General features: G+C 42.3%; 3 protein-coding genes across 5 annotated transcripts in view; 1 reads left to right on the forward strand and 2 right to left on the reverse strand.

Annotated features, from left to right (window-relative positions):
* The window catches only part of CTNNAL1 (catenin alpha like 1), a 59,767-nt gene extending 58,365 nt beyond the window's left edge, over nt 1–1,402 (forward strand). Inside the window, exon 19 of the mRNA XM_061994992.1 lies at nt 21–1,402. Coding sequence (XP_061850976.1) covers nt 21–182 — 162 coding nt within the window. The 3' untranslated portion in view covers nt 183–1,402. The remainder of the gene's footprint in view (nt 1–20) is intronic.
* ABITRAM (actin binding transcription modulator) lies at nt 1,271–3,999 on the reverse strand. Its single transcript, XM_061994993.1, has 6 exons — nt 3,943–3,999; nt 3,811–3,862; nt 1,962–2,091; nt 1,755–1,831; nt 1,618–1,687; nt 1,271–1,551 (listed from the first exon to the last, which is right to left on the reverse strand). Exons 1-6 carry the CDS (start codon nt 3,989–3,991, stop codon nt 1,423–1,425), a joined length of 507 nt encoding a protein of 168 aa, XP_061850977.1. The 5' UTR covers nt 3,992–3,999; the 3' UTR covers nt 1,271–1,422.
* A 687-nt stretch (nt 4,000–4,686) lies between these two features.
* SLC39A6 (solute carrier family 39 member 6) lies at nt 4,687–26,648 on the reverse strand. 3 transcript variants are annotated; one of them, XM_061995808.1, is made up of 10 exons: nt 26,572–26,648; nt 23,994–24,750; nt 22,752–22,932; nt 22,330–22,499; nt 20,884–21,096; nt 20,025–20,094; nt 19,051–19,428; nt 11,929–12,009; nt 9,780–9,970; nt 4,687–8,563 (listed from the first exon to the last, which is right to left on the reverse strand). In XM_061995808.1, exons 2-10 carry the CDS (start codon nt 24,720–24,722, stop codon nt 8,411–8,413), a joined length of 2,166 nt encoding a protein of 721 aa, XP_061851792.1. In that variant the 5' UTR covers nt 24,723–24,750; nt 26,572–26,648; the 3' UTR covers nt 4,687–8,410. The 3 variants fall into 3 exon arrangements, with proteins under 3 accessions (XP_061851792.1, XP_061851793.1, XP_061851794.1); XM_061995809.1 differs by having other exon boundaries at nt 26,534–26,642; XM_061995810.1 differs by lacking the exons at nt 4,687–8,563; nt 9,780–9,970; nt 11,929–12,009 and adding an exon at nt 15,374–15,439.

The following is a 26,648-nucleotide window of genomic DNA, read 5'->3' on the forward strand; positions in this document are numbered from 1 at the left end:
AATTGTTTATCTATATACAGAATAAAGCAGGAAATGGCTGCCTGAAACCTGCTCCCCCGTGGAGAGAAGACAGAGCACGAACTGGTGCAAATGCCCGTGCTGCAGAAAGGAAAGCCGAGACGCTTGGCATCAAGGCTTTAGAAAATCACGTAACCAACATGACGTTTTTAGAGAGCAAGTAATTACAGCACTTAGAAATGCAGGAACTCCCACTTGAAAACAACACTTGCTGAATTTTCAATATTGCTTTCGTTTGTGGAAAGTCAAACCAGGTTAATTTGAATGAGAACTGTTGACCTTTGTCACATCTAATAGATGTCTCTACTTAGCAATAACTGCACCAGCTATTCTGATCGTTCTCTATTTTTATAATGTGAAGGCTTTTCTTATGCTCACTCTTGGTCCCAGGTTTGTAATTAACGCTTGTGTACGTCTTAATGGATGTGTCAATCCAAAGATGCTGCTAATAGACATTTTCTACAAAGAACCTTGTGCTGCATATGCTATATGTAACACTACTGTTGAAGTCTCTGAACTCATCTCTGGCCTATTTCAGTCTATGTATTTGGTAAAGCAGAATCAGGAATATAGTCTGAAAGGCTGTGGCCTAAAGCACTGAGGTGTTATTTTAGTTATGAGTCAGTTATAACTGTAATGAAGTAGTTCTAGGGAAAAAAACCCCACTTTTTCCAGTAGCTGCAACATGGAATTTTAACCTCCTTGACATGATTCCAGTTTCTAAGTGATTAATACCCTTGACTCAAACCCTTTTTCTTTTACTGTCTTTATTTGTCAATGGCAGTTGTTGCTTCCTTGTTTATTAAAACTTACTCAGCAGAATCTGAATTGCCTTTGTAGAACCACTGAAGTATTATATAGACTTTACATTATACCATTTAAAATTTAAGAAAATAGATAGTGATTCTGACAAACTTCTGTACAAAGGGCATTATTTGATTTCAGGATGCCATGAAAATACAATGTGGTGTGAAATACGTACTTTCAGGTTTATCTGTTCTTTGTCTATAGGCTTATGTTGCATTTTTGTTTTCAATTCATCCTTGTCAAACTCACAATGTATTAGCTTAGCTAAATTAAGTGGTAGCTAAAACATTTTTTAAATGATTTTCCTGTATGTGTTATGCTTGCAACTGAGCAGAGGCAAAGCTGCCTGTGGAACATAAATACTCTCCAACATGCCATCTGTGCTTGTTGAAAAACTTGTGCTGACAGAATTCAGAGAAAAAGAAAAAGCAAGTTTTAACATAAAGACCGTTTGAACTGGTTTATTCTTGTACAAATCAAGTGTTTTAAGTTCCACTTTTAAAAACAGGTGCCAGGCCTTGGAATACCATGAAAGTTCCTGTGTACAATAAAAGGAGCTTATTTAGTATCAAACAAATGTGAATGGTGTCATTACTTTCACGCAGAAGAATGAAGACGTTTCAACAGGACTTCCTCGTACTCCTTCTGTGTCAGAAGCCCCTGAGTTATGCTCTTGCTTTCTTCAAATTTGGGTAGAACCACTGCGATGTATCCCTCAGTTGATGGCTAAAACACGAGGCTGAAGTTAGCAGGGAAATAAAAGAAAAGAAAGAAAGCAAGAAAGCATCCTACCTTTTCTTGCAGAAGAGATGGATTATTCAGAATATTTTCATTCACTTCTATCAGTCGCCCTCGGATACAGCTGCAAAAGTAGTGAGGTTCAGTAGAAACGCTGGGGTAGGTCAAGGTGAGAAGGGAAATAACCATACCTATAAACAGTGTATTCCTCTCCATCTGATGAAGATATCCTGCACAGAGGGGCAAGCTCTGTTAAAAACTGAGCTCCCTGCATTTGAAAAACAAACAAATATCCACACTGTTAATTACACAGGGCTTCCTAAAGTATTGCCATCAGCAACACACGTTCATAAGCTTCTCAGAACAAAGCAAGGAAGCGTGAGGAAGCCATATCATACCCTTTTTGACTTCCCAGAGACCTTATTCTGGAGTCTGCTACAGTTGGCGCTGATTTGGTAATTAATGCTTTTAATTGTTTTTCCACTTTGAAGAAGAGGATGGGCTTCTGCCAAGGTGATGACACAGATTCTGCAAAAAGAAACAGAGTTACTACACCGTAGTTGTGAGCAGCCATGGTCTTATGTGCTCTAAGCAAGTTGTGCAACCTTGGCCTGTACCCGGGGCATTAAAAACTGATACTGACCACTTCACTTGGCCAAGACTTTCAGTGCTGTGAAAGGTGATGTTTACTTTCACTCTTTAATCAAAACACAATGTTCTTCCCTCTTTATTTTAGCAGGAACTTGAGTTCAGCTCACTGCAGTGGGAGTCCCAGGACCCCGGTACCTGCCAGGCTCGGGGGAAGCAAGGACAGATGGGTCTGGGTGACAGCATGGAGGATGAGTAGGATAACTTTGAATACAATTTACCTGAGCTAATGAAGGAGAATGAAGGGCAAGTCTTGGCTGTACATGAGACATGAATTTTAGTTTCCTTTACCAAAATGTCAGACTTGGTTTCTTTGGGGCATCTTCTGCCTGCTGAAAGTTGTATTCTGACCTGAAGTAACCCCCACAGAAGGTGCTTTATTTTCAGATACCAGACTACACCATCAAAAGCAGAGCACTTCTTAGTTAAGCAGAACCACTGCTTTTCAATAAGCTATAACTCTTTCACCTGTGTTGTACCCCCTGGGACTGCTGCTGGCTGACAGACACGCAAGATGATCAAGTGAAGAAGAGTAATGGTTTTGTCACTACTTCTCAGAAGGGCTCAAGGCCTTTAGTGGCAAATAGAGGTGATGAATCTTTTGGTGACTGGGGGACATCAGTTAGGCTGCTGTTTGTGTTTAGTCTTTTTCTAAATGTGGGTTATTGTCATGAAATGGGAGCATTTGACAAGCCCAGCAGTAGAGTGTAGGCCTGTCTTCACTCCTGGGCTAGAACCCTGCTGAGTGCACAAACAGGGGGAGCCCAGAACTTGCCCATCAATGAACAGAGATTTAAGAAAAGTTTAAAACCTAGACCATGTACCAGAAGTGACAGAACAGTAACTAGAGAAAACCGCGGCACAGAACCATCTCCCCGCGCTCCTCTTTGCACGCTCCTGCCGCGCCGCTCCCCGCGAGAGGGAGCTGGATCCCGGCGGACGCGTTCAGCGTGCCCCAGGGGACTAGGACAGCCCCCTCCGTCTGCCCCCAGCCTCTTTCTAAGGGGAAGATGACAAATCATCTAACCTGCCATCGATTGCAGCTGAGACCTAGCAAAACAAAAAACCAACCGATAATTTTACCCTGCCTGGAAGAATCAGACTGAGCCACAGCCCCATACAGAATACTCGTAAAATACTTTGTAGAGGATTTGTCTAAAGCTCAGTGGCAGTCAAGGGCCCTGATGTTTCAGAATTCAAAACAGCAAAAGAAACCCCCCCTCACTTCATAGACATTCGAGAAACACCCAGGTTTGCCGGGTGTTGTGCAGGGGCCAGGCTGAGGCGTTTCTGCAGGAGCGGTGCCGCTGGGTTCCGCGCCTCAGCCGCCGATAACCTGCAGCGACCGTTACAGGCGGGGCCGCGGGTGAGAGGCGAGCGAGGGCTGCCCGGGCCCGGCCCATCGGTGTGCGGCCGGCCGTGGGTCACAGCGCGGAGCTCTCGTGTCCTTCCGGAACGCTGCGGCGCTTCCCTCGCCACAGCGCGCCCGAGGCCGCCCGGGTGCCGGAACCCGGCGGCCCCGGCTGGCTGCAGGCACCGATCCTCGGGAGGGGGCAAAGGCGGTCCCCCCAGCCCAATCGCCGCCGCAACGCCACTCGCCTGTTGGAGTGCTGCAGCACGCAGAAGTCCTCGCACGGCCGCCCCTTCACGTCTGCAACAGGGCACAAACACCAGTGACCGCCTCGCCGCTGCAGCCCCGGCTTCTGCCCCGGCCCCTCCGCCCGGCGGTACCTGGCTTGTACCAGCGCGTGAAGTACCGCTCCGCGCCACCCGCCGCCATGCCGCCGCTCAGCCCCGCCCCAGCCCCGCCCCGCCTGCCCGCCCCAGCCCCGCCTGTCCCCGCCCCAGCCCCGCCCCGCCCCAGCCCCGCCTGCCCGCCCCAGCCCCGCCTACCCGCCCCAGCCCCGCCTGCCCGCCCCAGCCCCGCCCCGCCCCAGCCCCGCCTGCCCGCCCCCGCCCCGCCTGTCCCCGCCCCAGCCCCGCCCCGCCCCAGCCCCGCCCCAGCCCCGCCTGCCCGCCCCCGCCCCGCCTGTCCCCGCCCCAGCCCCGCCCCAGCCCCGCCTGCCCGCCCCAGCCCCGCCCCGCCCCAGCCCCGCCTGCCTGCCCCAGCCCCGCCTGCCCGCCCCAGCCCCGCCTGCCCCCGCCCCAGCCCCGCCTGCCCCCGCCCCAGCCCCGCCTGCCCCCGCCCCCGCCCCCGCCCCGCCCGCCCCCGCCCCAGCCCCGCCGGCTCGCGGCAGCCGTTCCGGCAGAGGGAGCCCCGGTGTCCCCCCGAGGCGGCGCGGCCCCGCCCTTGGGGCGGGAGGAGAGCGCGGCGCACCTGCAAAACGCTCCCCTCGGCCGAGGCCAGCGATTTGCGCATGAAGCAGGCGCTTCTATCGCCCAAGAGGAAATACTTCTCTCTGAGAAGGTAAAGGAAGGCAGGCACTGGCCTTCACTGACTATAGCAAAACGTTCACAACCCAGCTTTCGGTCAGTGGTTTATTTTCCCTTGCCCACAGCAATACAGTAATAACTATAGCAACCATCGATGCACCAGAAACATAGTTTAAGTAAAGATTTCATGACGGCAGCTTTTTGGTTCTTGTACGTGGCAGACAGAATGAATGACAGCGTTGTCCCCCAGAAATGTTGATTGTACTGGTCTCCTGGTTCGGCAGCAAGAGAGCCCCTGGGAATTCCCTTTCAGCCTTGACTCTTATATAAACACAAGGGAGCCCGAGTTCTCACAGCATCGCTGGCATCACTCCCACAGCCTTGGCCCCACAGCGCAGTGAATCTAGACCTTGCACCTGAACTCACAGCCCAGGCACTTGAGAACTTGCACAGCAGTGTCTTGACTCTCCTTGAATGTAGTAACTACACAACATCTTGTCTGGACAAACATAGGCCAGAACAGTGATTCCACCATTGCCTGCCCATCCTCTTCATTCAAATCTAACACAGGCACTAAATAAGGCACCTGTAACTGCACGTAAAGTAAGGCCTGTACCATCCTTAAGGTACAAGGAGATACACAAAATAGAGACACCTCATCAGCCAGAAGCACCAGGCACTTTACAAACTGCTGCAGAAAAATGTGTGCATAGAAGCAGAAGGCTGCTTAGAGTTAGAGGCTCTGCCCCATCACTTTGCCGAACGAGGAGCATTTCCAATGCAAGCACATGGCAACAGATGCAGATTCTGATTTATAAGAGGCTGACAAAGGAAACAAACAAACAACAAAGCACCAAAGTTGTGACATTTTGCTGCTACAAGCAAAATTACTAGAAATTACTAATCTGGACAACTGTCCATCAGGGATATCTCTGCCACAAGGATTAAAGAGCAGTGAATAGGGGGGATATGCCTGTGTCTAATTTATCAAGCCCTTTCTGCCCACATGCTCTAAAGGCAATTTACTGTGCATGTTCTTACATTAGCAATGTGTTCTGATATGCAGATATTTTCACGTCAGTTGATTACATGGAAAGCTAAGCAAGAACTTAATGGGAATGCTGACTGAAAGTTGCAGATTTATCTCCATAATTTAGTCATTAATCTTAATATTTCTCAGACCACACCAGGCTACCCACCTGCTCCCTCCATCCTATCCCACAGCCAGACAAGAGGAGCCTGGCTCTACTATCACCTAATGAGACAGTACAGGAAAATGCAGCAGTCAAGGCACAAAACATTCCATTTTGATCAGTTTAGTGTGTGTGTATGTGTGTGTGAGGATGGTGGAGATATGCCTGGCTTAACTTATTTTTCCAAAGAAAGCATTGATGTGCACGTGCCAGCTTTCACCGAGCCAAAGATCATGGTGTTCAAGCATCAGAAGCAGCAAAGGAAAAATGAAGATCAGCAGGTGGGTTTTAAGCAGAGTTTAGCTACAAAGTCAGGAAATGAACACAGCACAGGGAAGGGCAAAAGTATCTGAAGAGTTCAGACTGAAAAAATACAAGTTACTTTATCTTCAGAGAGTTCAAATAAGCTAACAGTTTAAAAGCACGGAAGATACAGAAACAATGGGTAGATATATATCCATGTTTTATCATACTGACAGGTACTACTAATTCAAGCTTGAGCATACTAGAATAAAACTGCTGTAAGAACAGCGTAACAACAGCACAGGATGGGAAGCCAAGGAGATGCTCTAAAAATGTAAGAGACACCTACCGTACTGTGGACTCCTCTGTTAGAGGTGTGATTCTAACAGAAGTCCAGAGGCTTAATCAAAATACAGTAGCACAGAATAACAAACGTCAAGTGCCTGATGAAGGGAAGGAATGCACCTAGGTTTTGGCATGTTCTTGTTAGAGATGAAAGCCCAGCACCAGAGTAGCTTCTAGGGATAGAAATTTAAGGGGAGGGGGGTGAAAAGGACTGCTTCCAAAGCAGTCTGTTCTCGCCAAACAATGGCTCACCAAGAAGAGATACACAGGTCTCTCACAGGCAGATCTTGTGGTATGGGAAAGATCCCCTCTCCCCGCTTGGCGTTCCCCTGGGGAGGCATTAGCAGAGCAGAACAGAAGGAAGCGTGCCTCCGGGGAAGCCAGGGGAGCAGAGAAAAGCTAAGGACAGGATTTTCAGCACTGTAGTAAGAACATTAAATCTCACTCTCGTTAACTTGAGGAAATACTGAAAGAGGAAGAAAAGCTACTCTTTCACTATTTGCAGAAAGTCCCGCAATCCCCACTTCTTAATTAGCAAAATGCACCCCAAAACCTCTCACTTCATTCCAGACATCTATTTCTGAGGTGGTAAGAGTAGTTTTGGTTTTTCACTGTATGACAGAGACTGATATATATCAGACTCTTTTAACCTGTCAGACTTGGTATTATCAAACACTTTCTCCTTGTTAAAGGTTTTAGTCTGCTGATGATTTGAAGCAGTGGTAAAGCTGAATCAGAAATCATTTCTAAGTGTTACATTTCTGGGATTTTGAAAGCTAGCCTCTTAGAATAGCATAACTGTGTTACTTTTTATAAAGTTAGCTAACGTTTATCTTCCCTGCAAAGGCATTTATTTTGCCACCATCATTTTCATCCTTCTCCTTCCTTTACTTACTTTCAGGGTAGTTAAAATACTAAGACTCTAAGGTCAAACTACATACTTGTGTTTTGCACAAGTGGGTAATTTGCACTTACAATTACCCCTAACATGCCACTTCCCTAGATACATCATCAAAGAAATGATGCTATTTTAGCCTTCTCAGCTGTAGCTGTTGCACGGAACAGAAACTGGTTTGGTGTGTGCACAGTCACACTGATGTGGAAGCAGACAGCTCTCCTCCTCTGCTGAATTCCCAACACTTTACTTAAGGAAGCTGGTGCAGTAAATGACTGTCATTTGACTGTTTGTAGCACTCTTCCCCGTGATGAATACACCTTGGCCATTTCAGGCAGCCCAAGTACTGCACTACTTTCATAGTTGTTTTGATGGAATTCTTGTACATTAGAGCCAGAGCTATTACACTTCTAGAATCTAATAGCTCTACTTGAGTTGCTCATTTGAGAAACTGGTGAAGCACAACTCACATCAGAATGGATGAAACAAGGCAAATATTTGGTGCAAACACTTAAAAACAGGATTTCACAAGAATCTGTTTGGAGTGGAAACCAACTAAAATAAGACACAAAGAATCCACAAGCCATTGAGAGAAGAACTACCATAAAAAGGACGGACTCATCAGCCACCATATGTAAGCCAGGTGGATACAGCAGAGACACCCATATAAACACTTGCTACCTATCATAGGTCTTTTTCTTGTTTTACACTGCTCACTGTGCTTTGTATCCACTGATTTTGATTGTGCCAAAATAAAAACCACTGTTGTTTTATTTCTTTAAACCAACAAAACCAAAGCAACAAAACCAAGAGCAATAGTAAAAAAAGTTGCATATAATTACATACAGTAAATAAATTTACTAAAAACCCCTAACCCCTCAAGACTTTAATAGACTTGGCACTTTCACCATGTTTTACTAAGTACAACTTTCCACAGTACCATATGCAATGCTAAATCCTAAGTGGAAAAAAACAAAAGCCCAAAACCCTCACAGTGTCCATTTCTATCAGGGAGAGAAGGGAGGGACACAACAAAGGACACCAATAAAAATATCTAGTCTATATCAAACGTACCTCCCAATTAGGGAATTTAATAGAAAAAACCTACCACTTATAATTTAAGACCAAGCTCTCTTCCTGGCAACCAGGATTACAGGTTTATGCTGAACACAATCTTATGTTCAAATACAGAGATGAGCAGCATTATCCCAAACCCTAACAGAATCCCAGCATTCTGTAACAGGAAGTACCCCCAGCGGCTACATCCGTGATCACTGGCATCGTTGTGGAGCATTTCAGGTACCTAAACAAACAAGAAAGCGTTAAATGCCTTCAAACTGGACAGTTACTTCAAACCCAGCTCTTCAACCATGAGGCCGCAGAGTCTGCTCCTCTAGACTTACAACTGCGTTTATACTACTCCTTGAATTAGGAGTCACTCAACATGAGCAACATTATCAGAATCTGCTTTTCTATTTAGAACCTGTAACGTTCTAATTACTGGTTTCATGATGACCATGCTGATTGTTGTCTTAAGCTAGCCATTTCCTCAAGATATTAATAGTTACCAACTGATTTAATCAAGAATGTTACCCTTTAGTTAAACTTTCACAAACATCCACCAAATACTTAAGGTTCTTCTCTGTGGTGCAGGATAGGTTTTAATACAGTTGTGTCTTCATCTCGTGGGGCAGTAATGATTTAATGCAAAAGTCAAAGCACATTTGGTGGTCCTGACAGGGTGCAACTTGCAGTCTTCCTGGCTCTCGCTATCCTAGCCACTGTCAGAAGCAACATTTTACTGCTGCTATTCACTGCCTCTGTTTAACTACTAAGGAAGAAATATTCTCTGTTGCTACAGTTGTCTAAATAAAATCAATCATCCACCTGAACATTTAACTGAACATTTACACTGCATATTCACGAGGACCTTCAAGTACAGAAAAAAATTGAGAGAGTAAAGATTTTCTGAGATCAAAATATAATTAATTCTTACATTGTGTTATATATCATTCACAGAGTCACAGAATAGGAGGTGTTGGAAGGGAGCTCTAGAGATCTTCCAGTCCAACACCCTGCTAAAGTAGGTTCAACAGGAACATGTCTAGGTGGGTTTTGAAAACCTCCAGAGAGGGAGACTCCACACCCTCCCTGGGCAGCCTGTGCCAGGGCCCCCTCATCCTCACAGGAAGGGAGTTTATTTTCACGTTCAAGTGGAACTTCCCATCTTCCAGCTTGTGCCTGTTACACTTTGTCCAGATAGTGGAAGCTATGTAAAAGACTTGCCTCATCCTTCTGGCACCCACCCTTTAGCATTGATAAGCATTGATAAGGCTCTCCCTCAGCCTTCTCTTCTCTAGGCTAAACAGTCCCAGGTCTCACAGCCTGTCCTCTTAAGGAAGATGCTCCAGTGCCCTTATCTTTGTAGTACTCCACTGAACTCTCTTCAGAAGTTCCTTGTCTCTCCTGAGCTGAGGAGCCCAGTTTCAAGTAGGCCTAGCCCCTGTCCCACCACTTACCATATCCACAAGCGCGACATACATGAACAAGCCAGCAGTAAGTGCAAATATCCACATCGAGACGTTGTCTGCATAATGACCGATAAGAATCCCAGTCGCCATTCCCAGATAGGCCAGCATGGCTGACAGAGCATTGTACAGCACAGCTTGCTTGACAGTCATACCAGCTTTCAGAAGCACAGCGAAATCTCCTACAACAGGGAAAAAACAAACCAAAGTCTTTATCCTCAGGTAACTATTGCAATATTCCTGAGTTCCCCTATCTTACAAGATCACTAAGCTATTTTTATGCTGTCACCTGCCCTATTTATTTCCTCCATAAAATCAGAATTCATTGAGGGACAAAATTAAAGAGTGTATATGAAGCACAACACAGCAGCATTGTCAGTCTGTAACCCCGAGTCTCAGGGTTTTTGGAAGAAGCAGCTTTTAGTGCAGTTTGCATTTAAACCAACATTGTAAAATACTGCAGTAGCCCATATGCATGACTATATTAAAGTTCTGAAATAAAACATTCCCCCTTAATTGCATAGGCCAATAGTGATGAGTCCATTTACTATCCTGTAACTGTTACTTCTACTTTAGCTGTTTCATAAATTTAGAAACAATTTATTACTTTCTGTAGGTGATCCTTAACAACTCATTTTTACATAGAAGAATGGCAGAGTACCAGCCAGAAACAGGTTTTACATAACTCAGAAAAGATTTTGGTTTGTTTGTTTAGACTAACTAGATTCAGAAGAGAGTAAAATAAGCTTACTATTTGGTAATAAACTTGATTCTATATAAAAATGTAAGTTATCTGTAGCTAAAGTAAACAAAAGCAACCTTCAAAGCTAAGTAATTTGTTACAACAACTTTTCCCACAAGATATTGCAATTAAGAGGAACTGGCATGTTATAAACATTGTTCAGCATTAACAACACAATGATCCAATTTTAGCCCCAGCTAACCTCAGCTAGCCCCATTTGTTTCAGTATTCCTAAGCTACCTCAAGTCCTCTGTTGAAGTGGTATTTCTTTCAAGTTTCTGTGCTGATTAAAAGCAGCATGATTTCAATTTTAAAAGATTTTTCTTGCTTCCAAAATCAACAAAAGATTTGAATCTAAAATTATATTCATAACACAAATTTTGTGTATTTGTACTAATAACATTTAGTACGTGTAATTAATACGTGTTATAAGTTCCACAGCTCCCACGGAATTTATATTAAGGTGAACAAGACTCAACTCCTTACACATCATAAAATCAGGTACATTTTCTCCAGAGTAATGTATTTCTGTGTAACGTTATTGTAGAGACAAATATCAAACTTGTTTATTAAACAGCTCGATGTATGCACATGATTTACAAGCTCCACTAAACGAGATCGAACATTCAGCTTTCTAGGGAATTAAAACCTTACACAAGAGCAAGCAAACTGTTCTTTCCTCATTCAATACACCAGTTATGACTCTGGCCATTACAGCTACAGTTGCACATTCAAAACAATTCAACATCTGGAAAGATCATCTTTGTTCAGAGTTAAACTAAATAGCTATGTCCCGTTCTCACAGGCTGCCTTGCAAAAGGGACAAATACAACATAAGACACGTGCAATTAAAATGAGAAATTACAGTCATTAATTTAAGTCACTTAAGCTTGAGAGATAAACTATTTCTAGGAAAGATTTCTATCTAGTTCCAAGTTTAATTTAGAGCCACAGCAGTTCTTTGCAAGACTTAATGCAAAAGCAGTAAATGTTACGTTGACAGGAGTTTGACTAGCTGTGACCTTCCTTTTAACAGCACAAACACATGAACAAAATCAAACAGAAATGTGAGAAAAGCAAAATTCTCACATGCATTCTCATGCAATTCACAATTTGTGTTGCTAAGGAGAATAAAAACTACAGTCAAACTACATGAAATAAGTTGCAAGTAACTGCAAGAGACACAGTTTTAAACAAAATAGCTGAAATATTTCCATTTTTAAAAGGAAGATTAATCCAATTAAGAAATAAACTGGTCTTTAAATAAGTTTAAAGTATTCTTGAGCAGACAATCCAAGACAGACAGAGTTTTACTGTACCATAGAATAAAATCTAATTCTCCACAGGGCACCTCTAGGTACCTGTAGCCAGCAGCACATGGAAACGTTGGTGTCTTACCTAGCTCGTGAGGTAATTCATGGCAAAATACAGCCACAGAAGTGCTTAAACCACTGGATAATCCTTCAGTAAAGGCTGCTCCTAAGAAGAGACAGGAATAATACACCCCAAACATTACTGCATATTCAGACAAGTACATGCAACAGTGCTTCTGCACTTGAGGTATCACATTAGGACGTATTAGTTCGCTCAAGTTTTTCTTATGCTTGTGGAATCATTTAAACTTCAACCGAACAGTTGTTTATGATTCATAAATTTCAAAACATAGAATCCTCCAATTAAAGCAAATCAAACTTAATCATCCTTTCAACAAGACAATCCTTCCAAAAATGCAATAAATGGAAATGCTTTCAGAAAGTGCACTTCTTTTTTAAGATACAAAGGGAAGAAGAGAACTCAACTGCCTCAGAGTCAGGCACTGAAAACAGGGAAGTCAATTCAACAGTAGGAGAGGCTATATAGTTATGTGAAATCAGCAGTGAAAGATTATACATTCTAGGCAGCTTGCACATAAGTGAACTATATAAAAACCCACAAAACCCCTTAAACCAGTCCAACAGGCCTCATCTTTCTTGTTTTCTCTGCTCCTCCTGTTGCTTCCTATTTTTCTCATTTGGCAGCAGCTCAGGAGGCAGCAGCACACAGCAGGGCTGGAGAGCTGAACCACAGCTCACACACAGCATGAGGGCTGTAATGGAGCCTCACTGAGAGGGAGAGCAGAACCATGCCCAACTTCCTCCTCAGCTGCTACCAGAAGCGTGCCAGCAAACAAAGTGCTGCTGATAAGCAGGCAAAGAAGCACGAGGCCACGCTGCAGCAAGTGTCATGTAAGGGACCCAGGAGGAACGCTCACAGGAAGAGCTGCAGCAGCTGAGACCACAGGAGACAATGCCTTCTCTCTGCTGGGGTCATCAACCCCAGTAGTCCAACAGCCTCCACCTAGATGTAAGTCCTGAGGGTGGACACTGCTGTCCTGGTGTTCATTTGCACAAAATGACTGATGCTCCTCCCTGCAGTGACAACTGCAGCAGTTTTACCTCTGCAATGCATTCTGTGGCATCCAGTGAAGGAGATACAAGAAAGCAGTGAGCAGGCATCTTGGGATGAGGCATAACGTACAGGTGATTGAGAGGGTCTTCAGAACAGCTTCTACAGAGGCAAGAGACCAAGTCCCTTCAGACTAAAGAGAAAGGCAACACTGGAACAGGAAAAGTGAACTCCCAGATGAGTATCATTTGAAACAGTGAAGCCTGACAACAGGAAGATCCCTCTGTCCCCACTTGCAGCTGCTAATCTAAACAAAATAGTCACGACTCTGGCAGCAATGAGAGGATGAGCTCTTCCTAGCCCAGGGTATTCATGCAGAACATCAGGTCACGCAGATTACTCCCATGCAGTGTAGAGAGCAGAGGCAGATCTGCCAATCAGAGCTTCTGCCCAGGGAAGCCCACTGCTTGACTGGAGCCTGCCTTGATGATGCTGTGGAGATACTACCAAACCATATCTACCTAAAGGAGTTCCTTGACTGCACAAAGTTCTGTTATAAAACTACCTATGAATGCAGTTCCTTGTGCTTTTTGAGCCTCTTGGTCAAGGTAAGAGTAACACTAGAAATATGGTTACAAACCCCTTAACCAAGAAAACGTGGTAGATAAGGCTACCTGTGAATGACCAACCACACAACACATGACCATTCACATGAGAGTTTTCAGCTGTGAAGATAACAGCACTGGGCACAGAGTCCAGGATGTTCCTTAATCGTGTTGGCAATGGTTTCTTGATAGAAATGATAGAAGAGGCAGCCAGGATTAGAGTTCTACTTGACCCGCTGCTCACAAAAAAGGAAGAACTGATGGCAAATACAGCAAAAAATGGCATCTTGAGCTCCAGTGACCATGAGGTGATTGAGTTCAGGACACAGACGGAGGCTAGGAAAGGAAGAAGCAAAATAAGTACTCTTGATTGTAATGATTTGGACAAGACCTATTTAAGGAATTACAGGGTAGAATACCCTGGCAACCAATCAAAGGGGAAAGAGTGCCCAGAAGAGGTGGCTCATTTGTAAAGCACGCTTAACAGAGTGCACAAATGAACCACTGTTTGTGCAAAAACACTGGGATTTCCAACAGAAGACATGCCCAGCTAAGCAGAGTGTGTCTTAATGAATTATTGAGTCTTAATGAGTCTTAATGACTCATTAAAAAAAATTAAAGAAAGCATGCAAGAAGGAGAAACAAAGATTGTCAACAAGGAAGATAAAAACAGTGGAACAAAAAGGAGGAAGACCAAAGCCCATCTGGAGCTAAGACTAACAAGGCACCAAGGATAACAAACAGTTCTGCAGGAATGCTAGCTGAGAAACAAAGTTCAGGAAAAATTTGGGTCTGTTGATGTATGGGGAAAGGAACCAAGCAGTAGACATTAAAAGAGGTTGAAGCTCCAGTACCACCTTCATCTAAGTCTTCATAGACAATGCCAGATCACAGCACCATTCCAGAAAGAAAGGGACAGCAAACAGAAGAGAAGTAACAGTTCCGAGATACTTACACAAAACTGGAAATGCTCGGATGCATCCCAGGACAGGACTCAGCCAAGGATGCTGATAGAGGTGACTGCAAGGCTGCAGTCTATCATCTACAGAAAATCATGGTTACAGGAGGCCGCAGTGGAACTGTGGGAAGAGGATAACAATACTCCCATCTTCAAGAAAGGCACAGAACAGGACTTAGGGAACAGTCAGCTTCTCCTCAAGTTCCTGGAAAAATCACGTTGGAATATCCTCTTCAAATCCCTCTCCAAATGCTTGTCCCAGTCCCAGTTTGAGGAAATAACTGACCATAGAGATGGTGACAGCAGTGAACATATAGACCTTGACTTTCTGACGCTATCTCCTACAGTAGTCTTGTCTGGGAGCAAAGGAAATATGGCCCTAACAGATGATTGTACCTTGGCTGGAATACTGGGCTAACAGGACTTGATAGATGGCTAATAACAAGTAGAGTTCACCCAGACAAATACTGCCACACATTTTCTTCAGAAACAGGCTGTACCATCAGCAAATTTGCAAATGACACTAGGTTCAGTGGCAAAGAGGAGAAAATAAGGGCTCAGTTGACACATTGAGCACTAGAGCTTTAAACAAGACAGACCATGGTAAACTTGAAGACTAGGACAACAAGAATCTTACAAAGTCCAAAGAGGAAAAGTGAGCAGTTCTACACGTGGGACAGCACAACCCCAGGTATTAGTACAAGGTGGGAACTGACTGGCTGGAATAGCAGCCTTCCTGAAAAGGATGTGAGGATTATGATGGACAAGTTGAATATGATCCAACAGTGTTCCCCCATTGCAAGCACAGTGAGCCACAAACTGCATAGTTTTAGGAGAAGCAAGGCCAACAGACTAAGTTCTTACCCCTTTCTTCTAAGCACTGGTGAGGCCTTTCCTGGGATTCTCTGTTCACTTTGGGGTGTCCCAGTTCAAGGTGGATAGGAACAATGCCCAGCAGAGGCTGACAAGAGGATCAGAGGTATAAAAGCTTGAGGAAGCAGGGTACACTTAACTTACTTCCCTCTCCACTAGGCTAAGGCATGGTTTAAAAACAGCTTGTAAGTACCTTTAGTGCAGTCACAAACAGAAGGGGCTTATCTCTTCAAAGTAGTGATATGGCACAACAGGGGAGAAGCTGCAAATCATGATTTGGGAGTTTTGGGCTGGACTTAAATAAAACTTTCCTTATTAATAGACAGTGGTGCAACACTTCTAGAAGAGGTCAGCCACAGTTGTGGCCGAATCTCCCCACTTGTGGAAGCTTCCAAGGGCTGGCCGTGAAAAGCTATGACTGACCCCATCTAGTGCTCCCAAGAGCTGTTTCAAGCAGAGGATTCAACCTGATGAGCTCTAGAGATCATCCATTTCTATGGCTATTTGTCAAGGCCAATTCAGAGATGCAGAAAATGAAAGAAAAAAGCTTTTTTTGACTTGAGCCCTCAGCAGGAGGGTTTTCCACTGCACTCCTAAACATTCACTCCTAGGAGTCTACACAGTTATTAACAGGTGACAGGAGTTACTGCCACTTGACTAGCAAAGGAGGTTATTAGGGAACACTATCAATCTTCTCTAGGTATCGGTCTGTTTCCCCTACCTCAAAACACTGCTTTATAGCTTTGGAGTCAGATTTTGAGAGTCAGACAGGATAGCCACAGTTATCTTCTACTAATACAGGAAAATTCTTCATCATTCAGTTGGGCTTCAGTTTCTGAGAAGACTAGATAAGCAGAGGAAGGCAGAAGGTAATTACCTTCTCTCACACCTGCAGCCTCACTAATCTACAAGTTCCTCTATATTATTGTCTCTATGCAATGTTTTCTCAGTCTTATCACTTATTAGAGGAAAACTACAAGAATCCATCATAATCACACGTGGTAAATCTAATTTTGGGAGCACAACGGCAAACCAAACAAAACCTGACTGCTTTGCAAAGTACCTGGCTGATATGGCTGTATACTGTACAGACACACAGCAACCAAAGTAAAAGCTTAAGTAATAAGAATTTATATTTTTCATTTTCACTTCTAAAGAAGTGTCTTGAAACATTAACAAACTGAAGACTATATTAGTGTATCTGGTATTATTCCCTCTCAAGAAGTTGATTAAATGTGTCATGGTATCTTAAAATACACTTTTAAGATATCATTTCTCTAAAACAAGAGCTAAAAAAATATATGCAAGATAAGTGTAAAAATAGCGTTCTGCATGTTAGTTATTTGAAGCTTCAATTTGAAGTTCAAATTACAGAAGATCACTTTGTACAAATTAGTCAGATGCAACTGTTCCATACTTTAACAGAAAAACAAGCACTTTAAAATCTTATTCCTATATAATTGGCACAACAGATCTGAGGAAAAATGGAACTGATAAAAGTTATGGATAACAAATCACATGAAATGAAGTCAAGGGAAGGGTTACTCTGTCCGAAGCTATCTTCCCAGAAGCGCTCGTGTCTTCATTTAAGTACAGGTAAAAGAGTAGTATTGGCATTTTCACAACATCATCAAATCAATGTTTTCCTGTGATACTTTTGAGCACTTCTAGAACTGAAGGAAAGCCGCATTTCCATTAGCCTGAACCAGCTACACGGCAGGACCTCTAAAAGCTACTGGTCTCACTTGTTGAATGAGCTTTACTCAACCTTCCTCACACTTTTCCCTTCGTAACTATAAAGTCATAGCTCCTTCCCAAATCTCCTCAATACTAAGGGGTAATTGATTCTGCGTGTCATTTGTATGGAAATCCTCCTACCACATTTTCAACTGCTGATCTGCTCAGAAATTTACATCCCATGCTTCAACTTTCATCAAAAATGAGATTAAATCAGTAGGTCTCTTTTCACATTGTACATTGAATTGATTGAATTTGAACAAGTGCAAATACTGCTGGGATGAAATAGTTATTACTGGGTTTTTCCATCAAACAAGTATGAACTTGTTTCTACAATAAAACTTACAGAAAGAATGACACTGCTGATCTGACCCCAGCGTGCTCTACAAGCTGGAAATGAACCCAATACCTGTAAAAAGATTAGTCTTTAAGTACTAAAGTCAAGATTATGAAAGATTCTTATGAGAACTGAAGACTACTGATTTGACTTCACTTTCTATAATTTACTTTAATCTTTTAAATTTAAAATACCTTTCTTTTAAACCTGTCTAGAAAAAACAAGAGACTTCTCAAACCTGACCTCCCAGGCAGACATCCAAAACATAATATTCCATCTGGTTTTTGTCATAAAGCAATATTTCACAGAAGCACTGTGAAAAAAGACTGAACAGCTACAAAGTGCATGGGAAAAATAAGATGACCAACAAAAAAAGAAAAGAAAGAAAATGTTTCTGTTTACGTGTAAAATAACTGTTTTTATCTGTTTAAATTTTAAAATAAAAACACAAAAAATTGACCCAACTTAAAGATTTTTGAGCATGACCAGTGTTTAAGAGAAATATTTTTTTCTAATACTTTCCCAAGAAAAGAGACAGAGACTGTTTTGAGAGAAAGTACAGCACACTGAGTATCCAAAGGCATCTACTTTGGTTACACTCCTCTGATTGACAGAGACACCATTAATCCAAAAATCTGTAGAAAAGCAGTGACTTCATTGGTATCTTCTCCCTGAGTCAGACTTCTGACAGGTAATAGCCAACTAATGTCCTATTAATTAATGCCCTACTCATATATTCCTAGGATACAAAAAGCAGCAAAGACCTTCTCTGGAAGGTTAGTACAAGCAGTAGGAAGAATTGCAATGCCCCCCTTTAGTGAATGGTAAGATCTAGGAATCTGGATGTGACCTATTACACAAAAGCACAGAAGTACCTTAGAAAACACAATGTCTCAGAGCAAATTCACTTTACAGTAAAAAGGAATGTATGCCTACCTGCCACAGCACAAAATAAAAAAAAAAGTCACATATTTGTATTGCCTAATCTATTTGGGTAATCTTCAGGTTAAAGCACACTGAAACCAGGGTCTCATCTCCCTACTCACCAGTGCTCTCGGCAAGCTTACATGTGATGTGTAACCAAGGCCCAGTACAGGCAAAGCCAGATGTGCACAATACAGAACCTGGCCTTGATATGTAACAAACGAAGATGGAAAGGAAAAAGAAATCAGAATCTGATGATACTAGTGACCTGACTGAAGTAGAAAACACACAGTTACCTTACATGTGATAAAAAAAGACAAGCTTGTCTTAAAAAAAACCACATATACTGCTGAGCACCGAAATCCAAAGTTATCACTAAGTCTTAAATACCATTTTATAAGCCTGGCTTCAGTTCTGAAAAATGTTAGCTTTAACTTTGCTAAAAGTAGGAAATAAAGTAAAGTTTATGGACTTCCAAAAGAAACACAGCTGTAAGCACATAACTCCTGTTTCGCTTGCCACTGATATCTGGGTTGTTCAACTGGAGACTTTTCTTATTCATTCAGAGCTGCTATCAGATCAAAGTTTAGGCCTTAAAGATCCACCACTAATTAGTTTTGTTCCTAATAAAGACATAAGTGACAGCAAGGAGACTGCACTGTGCTCATATACAGCTTTGCAGTGTGCAAGCTCACACTTACCAATTGCCAAGCCATCGCTAAAGTTGTGTAGCCCATCTCCCATGATGACCATCCATGCCAGGGTTGCTATCCCTGCATCCTTCAGCTCCTCACGGGAGTAGCGCTGACTGTGACTGTGGGGATGATGGTTCTGATGATGGTGGTGGTGCAGAATATGATGGTAGTCATGGTGATGGTGACTAAGATGATCTGTCTGTCCTAGAGTATCGTGTAAGTGTGAGTGACATTTGTTTCTACAGCCCCTGGACACATATTCATTGTCAACCTCCTCTTGATGAGAATGAGCTATCATCACTTCTTCTTCTTCTTGTATAGTTTGCTGCTGAGAAATGAAGGGCGATGGATCTTGAGAGTCTGTCCCTAGATAGCCCTCAGGCCCTGTTACAAAAACACAGAGTTTAGTATTACATTTGTTTTAAAATCACCTCAGAAGCAAAGATACAATAAACAAGCTGAATAAGTGATGGAGTAAAGAAGCAACTAGTAAGTCTAGAAGTTGAGACAGATACAGTCCAAATAATTCAAGAAGCCTCTAGCATTTTAGATTATCACCCTTTTAACTAAACAAATACTCTAACAAAATCCAGACTTATACAGAAATCTAAATGATGGATCATGTATATAACATCCAGCAATCTGAAGAAGTGTAGAAGCCAGTAGGTACAGCTGTATTTGCAACAAGCATAGACAGAAGAGCATCACAGAATGACTTCAGCTTCTACTGTTAAACTCAGAATTAAAAGGCTTAAGGTTTCAAAACTGTGAATTCACTACTTCTGACCTATGGATCTTTTTTAAAGGAAAGAAGCAAACAGTCCTCTACATATCAATGCACAGACAAGTTTTGTTTTGAAAATAATTCACATATGTAGTGATCCAGCCTACAGTAAGCAGCACATCTACAAGCTGCCATCCATCAGGTGTTTTTAAATGGTGCTGACCCAAACCAACTGTGCAATATTACTAAGACTTACGATCATCTGTATCTAGCTTTTCTTCATTCGCTGAAAACTTCTTACTTTCTCCATCATCTTCATTTTTTTTCTTATTCCAAAAGAAAATACTGTAGTTATGAATATTTTACTTATTTTTCAAGATATATATGAGCAATATTATACTCACAACATTTATGAGGACAACATGGAAGCCATAAAAAGAGTGCAGAAGAGGAACGTTAGAAACAATGTACAATATGACTACAAAGGTTCATCAGGCTCCATAGGAGGGGGGAAAAAAAAAATCCCACAACAAAAAAATCCCAATAAACCCACATACATAAGTACCCCACATTCTTGCATGAGGAATAAGCAGACAAGTTTATCTGAGAAGCAAAACACATCAAATACTTAGTAAAAGTTATTCCACTAGTTCTTTCCATTGTAATGTCAGTATGGTTTTTTTTCCTCTAGTGTATCGGAAGAAAACCAAGTAAAATCTCTCATCATTGCTCACTAACATCTGTATCTCAACAATTTATGATCAGTGACTCAGTATCTAGATGGAAGTCAATAACGAACAGTAATTGGTTAAATCTCTCTATTAAAACAAAGGACGCAATTGGATATTTGCTTACTAAACAATTCCCTGTGGTGTCATGTCTGTACTATACAGCTGGTTAAGGAAACAGATCAGAGCTATAATAATAGGGCCACAAAAAAGTTACTATGCAGTTTAAAAACATATATGTCACTAATATGAATGAAATAACACTAATCAAGTCATTAATCATTATTAAATTCAGACAGATAAATGATAATCACAGAAGTCATTTATACATGTATTCAGAAATAATCAAGTAATATATTAATACTATCAAAATAATAGTTTCTCTACCTTTTTCTTCTTGTCTTTAAACTGCTTTATTAAAGTGATCAAATGCTCCACTAGAAACATGAAATACAAGCCTCCAAGAGCTGTAAGTCCCTTCCAAGTAGAATCCAGGTAAGCACTCTCCTCTGTACTTTGGAAAACAAGGTGTTTGAACGTAGAGCCTTTGTTTTGTTCAAGCAGAGGTTTTTCATGGTGATGGTGATGGTTTCCATGAGACTAAGGGGAGAAGCAAATGGTCAAAGTCATTATATTCAAAAGAACTGACAATGTAAGAAACACAGATAGTATTACTCATATTCTTTTCCTCAAGTCTGGAGTCCAGACCTGACAATTTTCATAGGGTAAATGTTCTGATTACAAAGAAATCTCTTGATAGAAAAGAAATACCCCAAGGACTAAGAGTATGCCTGATATTCATCCTCTCACTGAAGGTACATGCATACCACTCCATACGAGATGTACAACTGCTCCCAGAAAAACTCCAGACACCATCAAGGAAACTACATTTTAAGCAGTAGCCACAATCAGCATCAATTACTTTCCCATCTAAGACAGTCCACAGACATCAAACACATTTTTTTTACAAGGAATTTCGCAGTAAATTTCCTTCTTTAAAGAAGTCTGACATTCTTCCCCTGCTCATTGCTTATTGATATGTTCAGAATCAAAAAACTACCAACTTTTAGGATACCTCACACTTGTTTAGATTTAGGTAGCCTCACACAGCAAATGCAAAATGAACTGAAAGGAAAAAGAACCCTAAAAATTATAGGCAAGGTTCAGAAACCACCACAGGATTTGCAGTCCTTTTTATCTATCTTATAAGAAAGCTCAAACAAGTTACCTTGGGGGGTGAGGGAAAATGTCTTTTTAAGAGTTTCAAGAAAAGCAGAAATTTAGCTATCACGTTCCAATTTCACTGTCCACATTACACAACAGCGCTATGTAACTCCAAAGTCTTAAATAATGTTTTCCCAGGACTTCAGAAATGCATGACTCTGATCAAAAAATTACAATGGATAAGCAATCAACAGAGATGGCTGAGTGGATTTTCTATTCCATATTTACAGTGAGCAATTTCTGCTATCTACAAAGGTCAATAAACTGGAAAAAGAAAGTAAAGAAGCAGCATTTTACTAAGTGACTAAAAGCAATTATGCTAAACTCTTGTGCAAAAGGAACAAAGAGTGATTTGACAGCATGTATGACTAATAAGAGGAAACAGACTGAAGGATAATGGTGTGAAGTTCTTACAGTGTTAGGACTGTGAAAGGAATGATACAAGCAGTTCCAAATTGGAAACCTTTCCATCAAACAATCTAACTTACAAGACTGAGAAAGGATTCACCAATTAGGTCTTAATTAGTTGCGATTAAAAATGTTAATAAGTAGTACAGGCAGGTGTCAAATGCTCTGCTTTGAGATAATGACATGGTAATTAATACTTACATGTGGAAGCAGATGCAAGAAAGCATCTCCACTCAAAGTCCCCACAGCCAATGCCACAAGAAAACTTAGAAGAAACTTGAAAAATACGCGATTCATCAGTGGTACCAATATAACACCCAGTAAGGAAAGAAAACTGATGACCGAGATGGATATAAAGCCACCGATCCAAGCTGGTAAAAAAACAGGAAAAAAAAGTAACAAACAGCTGTATGGATTTTGTTTGCTTAACATTCCTGTTATCAAAAACTCCTAATCACTTGATTAAAATGGCTCAGCACAAAGATTTCTCCCTAGGCATGGTCAAGTGACAGAAGAAAATTACAGACTTCTTTCAACTTCATAAATTTGAGAAAACATATTTCAACTAACATAAAAAGGTTTCCCGTAAGCTTTTATTCCATGCAAAAAAACCTCCAACCTACCTATTCGCAGGGAGTAACTTTTTGGAGGAGTTTCAGCTTTTTCACTAGTTGCATGGACGATGCAGTATTTGCCATCAATCTGATTAATAAGAGCTGGACAGAGGTAACTAAATTCTGTTGCAGTCAACAATACCTGGGTGCCTATCCCATGAGACTGCATCAGTTTTGACGCACTGGAGCACTATGGAGAGAAACATGTGTTAAAGACTAACCAGAAATCATGACACATCTCAAGAGAACTGCACATTCCATTTTAACTGAAATGCAGTTAGTTGTATCACATGAAAACAGCTATATCAACTGTACTTAACTGGTAAAAAAACAATTTAGTAAGAGCTGCACCTCCACAGCACTTCTAGCCCAAAGGTAGTCCTGGTAGATGGTGCATAATTATCACTCCTTCTCAACACAAAGGGCTCAGATGTTTTGCTACACAAACAGAAAAAGCCTAACACTTCCCAGGCAGTTTTAGAGGCCACATATGGAAGCAGTAACAAGGTCAAACACCTTTTTACAGAAGTGATTACTATTGGAAAGTCTGTGTTCTCCATATGCTTCCTCCAGTAAAGAGTTCATCCCTGTACAACCTACAGTCTCCCTAGATTTAAATAACAGTGCTACTTCTGCTCTGAGTGTGCATAACACAGGAATAACTTGGGAAATCAGCACCTACAATCTTACACTGGTGCAACAGCTACTCTAAATTACCTAGCATGGCTGCACGCCTCCAGACCCCAAAGAGACACTTTCTTTTTAAAGCCTTTACTGGAGAAGGATCCAATTGTCTAAGAACACTGTCTACAACACAACTACAGACTTTAAACACCACTGATTTTTACGATTTTGAAGTAATATATAACATTTTTGCAGCAATCATTTTCACAGTTGGATTTGAAATACAATCTTAATGAAGATGGGGAGGGAGTTGAAGAAGGAAGGTGCTAGTTACTTCCCTGTGGTTCTACGCTACCTGCCATAGGATTTATCTAACACTTGTGAGGCTTTAAGAATGACAGTATTTTAAATAGTTTTTTACTTTCACCACATTATTAGGAAAACAAGAGAATCTGGCTTTAAGGCAGAATAGCAAGTTCTAAACTTGAAGTGTTTTTCGGTTTTAGTCATATTTTTAAACAATATACAAATAATAATAAAGCCAAGTGTATGATTATACTTAACATAAGCTATAACAACATTCCTGACTGATCTGGATTCCCAAGAATACAACAGAATCGGTCTCACCTCTTGGCTATTTTGGGTCTTCAATTTAGAATAAAAGTAACTTCCCCTTTCCAACTCCTTTGAAGTATGAGATTCATTTGCTCTGCTGTTAGCAAGCCAGCTTGCATTGCTGCCACCTGTGACATTAACAGCATTGGGGCTGCTCAGAGCTAAACGAGCAACAGGCTTGACTTCTCCAGGCTGCACATTGTGTAGTTCCGAGCGGCCATCTGCGGGAGCTGTGACAACGGACTCCGTTATCTCATTAACGGTGTTCTTGCTGCGTACAAAGTTTTGCTGACGTTCTACACTCTGTGCTTTATGAGCTTCCTTTGAGTGACCGTTCCTGTGGTCTTTGTTAGCATCAGACTCATGGTGTGGACAAACAGTCTTCTCAGAGTTTTTACTCAAGGAAACATGATTATGATGAAGGTGATGATCATGGTCATGATCGTGGTCATGACTGTGGCCTATTTTAATCCTTTTCATTTTATCTATACCAATGTTCTGTAGCAGTTTTCTAAACCCTTCAATTGACAGAGAGTTGTTTTCTCCATAACGATGAAAGAGTTCTTGAAGGTGAAACTTCTGAATTAATCCTGCCAAGTCAGTATTAATGCCAGCTGCCTTTTCTGGAAAAGTTCTCTCTGCTGTATGCACGACAGTAGCTGTTTCCACTCCATGGTGATAACTTTCACATAGTAGTATGAAAAACATCACAAGGAAAGAGACTGACACTGTACCTTCCATTGCAGTTGAAGCAGTGAGAAATAAAACTCTAGAAAAAGATGACAATTTTAACAGTTTGCACACAACTGATCACATCTTCCTCTGTAACAGATGTTCATGAATTGGTTAAACAAAATAAATCTTAAAGTATCAATGCAGAAAGAATCATTTAAATCTCTTACACATTCAGCATTTTTTCCACAGATGTGTGGCCTCAGGCACCAGGAGACGAAGCTGCGTATCACAGTGAGGTCATTGGCCCTAAACACCCCTAGGTATAAGCTTACTTTTGTTTAGCTTGGCCTGAGTCAGTTTTCTAACACACTCTAAACAATGAGACATCTTCAAGGGTGCACAGACTTCTAGGTTAGGCTTTTCTCACTCTTAAAACCATGTAATTTCACTCTAAGGAAAAAGAACTATAAATGGCTGCTCCTGCTTAAAAAAAAAATCACCATTCACAAGATTTCCCTGAGCTCTTGGAAAGCCAGCATAGTGTTTTCAGCACTCCATAACGAGTATTATTTTATACTGTCACTTTCTAGCTGTGTTCTAGCCCTGCTTTCAAACAGCTCCCTTCGCTAGGCAGGGAGACTTCTGCTGTGGACTAAATGTTCATAAGTGTGGTCGTTTGTGTAGCAAGGCCATGAACTAACCTGTATTTAGGCTCTGTGCAGGACTATGCCAGAGTGTTACCAGGACAAAGAAGATTATTCTTCTTTGCTTAGATGATCCCAGACTCCATATATGTAAGTCTCCTAGAGACCCCTGCTCATTTACAAGCATGATTTGGACTTCAACTTGAGTGATGAGAGAATTACAAGCAAATGGTTTAAGAAACAAAAGTACCAGTGTTGTCTGATACACAGTGCTTGCCTGTTGTGCAGACACCCTCGAGTTGGAAGCTGCAAAATCAGGGAAAGACTCTTATGGTGGTGAGACAGGTTTTAGCTATAGACCAGGGGACAGAGCAGATAAATAACTTCAAAACAATTTCAGCAAGGCCACAGTATCCAGAGTTGGGCCTTTGGTTCATTAGCTAAGAAATTAATATTACAGTTAACACCCTTTTGACAACCCTAAGTATGGTAATGAGCTAAAAGGAGAATATGCTGAACATACATGACCTTGATCTTCAAATCTCCACCAAAAACATGCTAGAGGTCACCCTGTAGTGCATATGTATTAGAGAGGTGACAATAGGTTGGTAGTTTATTTTCTGAAACATATATATGGTGTGTTCTTTTACCTCTTGGCGTGTATGCATTAGGAGGAGCAATCTCCCACACACCTGGAACCAAATAATGCAACGCATGCCTTCTAATACTAAATTGAATGTTAGAGAGTCTCTTCCAAACCGGTTTTCAGTAACAAGAAGTCTGCCTCAGCCCTTTTCAGACGGCCGCAGTGGATCATGTAGCCTAGACAACTCCAGAGATTTCAAGAGGATTATAATAAGCCTTAAAAGCCCAGCACCGCCGCCGGATCCCGCGGCAACGCCGATGCTCACAGTCCTCACTACAAACAGAACCGACGGCGGACGGCCTCCTCCAAGCCCCGCGCTCCCCTAGCGCAACGAGGCTGCGGCTGACACAGGGAGCGAGAGAGGGGCGGCCCCGGCACTCCCCGGGCCGCGGGTGGCCGCTATCCGCAGCTGCCAGCGGACGCCGCGGGCGGGGACGAGAGCAGCCCCGGCGCGACGCAGAGGCGGCCCGGCCCCGCCTCACCTGGTGGCGGTACCAGCGACCCGGCCCGGCCCCCTCCGCCCCGCGGCTCCCGGCCCCTACCCGACCACGAGGCGCACATGCCCGCCGCGCGGCTGCCTCACAGACCTGCCGCGGGAGGAGGAAGAGGAGAAGGCAGAGGTTACCTCGTCCGCCGCTGGGACGGGACCGGACGGAGGCGGGCCCCGCCGCCGCCGCCACCACCGGACCCTTCCCCCGCCGC

This window comes from Colius striatus, chromosome 4, assembly GCF_028858725.1.
Source record: "Colius striatus isolate bColStr4 chromosome 4, bColStr4.1.hap1, whole genome shotgun sequence".
Lineage (NCBI taxonomy): Eukaryota > Metazoa > Chordata > Aves > Coliiformes > Coliidae > Colius > Colius striatus.